At 43.7% G+C, this 2277-nt stretch overlaps 1 protein-coding gene across 1 annotated transcript in view; it reads right to left on the bottom strand.

The window, feature by feature from the left end:
* The window catches only part of tdrd12 (tudor domain containing 12), a 38487-nt gene that overhangs the window by 9342 nt on the left and 26868 nt on the right, over window positions 1-2277 (bottom strand). The window contains 2 exon segments of the mRNA XM_037683072.1: window positions 352-579; window positions 665-822. Coding sequence (XP_037539000.1) covers window positions 352-579; window positions 665-822 — 386 coding nt within the window.

Raw genomic sequence — 2277 nt, forward strand, 5'->3', positions numbered from 1 at the left:
AACAGATCAGCAGCAACACGGAACAGATCAGCAGCAACATGGAACAGATCAGCAGCAACATGGAACAGATCAGCAGCAACATGGAACAGATCTTCTCATATTAAACTAAGAAACTGCTCAGACCCATCGCCAGCATTATAAACGATGATGCAATATGAAAACCTGTGCTTGTGTTTTAGCTCCTTTAGTTGGAAACGTCACATAAATAACTCCATGACTTTTGCAAACGAAGTTCAACATTAGAAGCTGGCTCCAGAAGAAACTTTTGTATCATTGGATTTCACTTCAATTTCTAGGCAGAAACTGTCACGAAATGACCTGAACGCAGATGACGGATGGATAAATACAAACCTCTGCGTCAGCTCTGCAGTGTCCAGGTCTCTCTGGCTGCTGGTCTGTATGTGTACCTTCAAATTTTGATCACAGACTGAGAGTGGGGGCATCTCAACGGTGGAATGATTTGTTGAAGATTTCAGACTGACAGGAGAGTTGGGTGTGGACGTCAGAGCATCCTCAGCAGCTCTGACCGTGTCCTCTGTTTTGGTCCCGACTTCCAAAGATGATGAGTCCTTCTCCACGCTGTAAATATAAACACATTCTGCTCAAGTGTGGTTTTGGAGAAAGTGACTCATCAGTTTAGAGACATTGCTTGTTTCATGCGTACCTTGCATCTTTTGTAGCGTGAACCACAGCTGCACACAGTGCTCTCAGCTGGTCCAGATGTTCTGGGTTGCTGACTGCCATCCCTGTGTTCAGAATCTCTGACTGTACATTGTACTCATTGATGGAAGTTTTCATGCCCGGCACCCGGGTGACTCGTACCTGAAGAAAATTAGAAACTGTGAAAACAGGCCGTTCCTCAAAGGGTTACCTCTCCGTTACACGAACAAATTAACATCTACTGGTGTAAATTCAGTCTTTACTTTTCTCTTAGCTTCCTTTAACTGCGCTGTCTTTGTGACATTTGTACAAAGTAAATAACTAAACGCAGCACAACAAGTATAGAAACGTATGGTCGGTTAAATATTACTTTGTTGTAACTTTGCTCCTTGGAATTAAACTTAACACTGGGAAGTTTATTCCCATTAAACGATGCTGCACTTGTGATTAAAATGCATTTGTGTGAGACTGCCCCCCCCCCAAAAAAAACAAGTTAATATCAGTTCTGTTTACTATATTTCTGTAGAGAACTGTCCATTAGGGCAAATTAAGCAAACCTTTATTTAAACTCATATAAGCATTTATACAGGGCTTAATTAAATAAATAATTGATATTGTAAAGTGACATGTTCATATTCATTGTGTGTTCAAAGACAATGATGAACTTTGAGCTCTGCATTTTCCACTCACACATGATACAACCAAGTGGAGTAACAAGTGACAAGGGAGCAATCAGGGAGTAGGTGTCTTGCTCAAGAACACCAAGACACATGGGCATGGCGAGGAACCAAACCTGCAACTTTACGGTCCCAAGTCAACTGCCCCAAAGTTCTGTCATTTCATCTGGACGGTTTCTTTTTTTGTTGAGACGTTTTGTCCTTCATCCAAAGGACTTCATCAATCCAAGGAGACTTGTTTTGTTGTGGTGACACAAAGAGGCTGTAAGATAGTAGGGATGGGGCCGATCCAGTATCGGGCTCTGATATCAGCATAATTTACGTATCGGATTTTTCCGATCCAACCTGCAGAGATTTCTGATCCATGATGCACGTCTGTCTCCAAGTAAAACGTCTCCACATGCGATTCCATGCCAGCTGCGCTCCACGTTGGCTTCAAACTATGGAATGGATTTCCTGAACGGAGGTGTGTCTCATGAACCCAGAGTAACAAGACCCGCCTCACATTCAGGAAATCCAGTTCATAGTTTGCAGCAGCTATAACGTGCAGCAGCACCGTGGCTAACAGCTAACAAACTTTTCATCTAAACATGTCGCTGTGTGGAAGTACTTTACACTAAACACCACAAAACAAGACAGAAACGTGCAACGCCTGCAGAGCCATAGCACCACATTAAACCGCGGTAAAGTTAGTTTTATGATGGACATTCGAGCTCCTTGGTTTCAGCGGTCTGTTATTTTCGTTTAGTCCGGAGACGGCAGTCTGATTTCGGTCAGCCGTGTTCGGTCTGTCCGTGTCGGAGGAGGGGCAGACTGAGCGCGGCTGACAGAAATCAGACTGCCGTCTCCGGACTGAACGAGAAGAAGACACCGCTGAAACCAAGGAGCTCGAATGTTTACCGAGAAGTTGCTAAACTTCATCGTAATTAATGACCAACCA

This window comes from Nematolebias whitei, chromosome 10, assembly GCF_014905685.2.
Source record: "Nematolebias whitei isolate Nwh7 chromosome 10, NemWhi1, whole genome shotgun sequence".
NCBI lineage: Eukaryota > Metazoa > Chordata > Actinopteri > Cyprinodontiformes > Rivulidae > Nematolebias > Nematolebias whitei.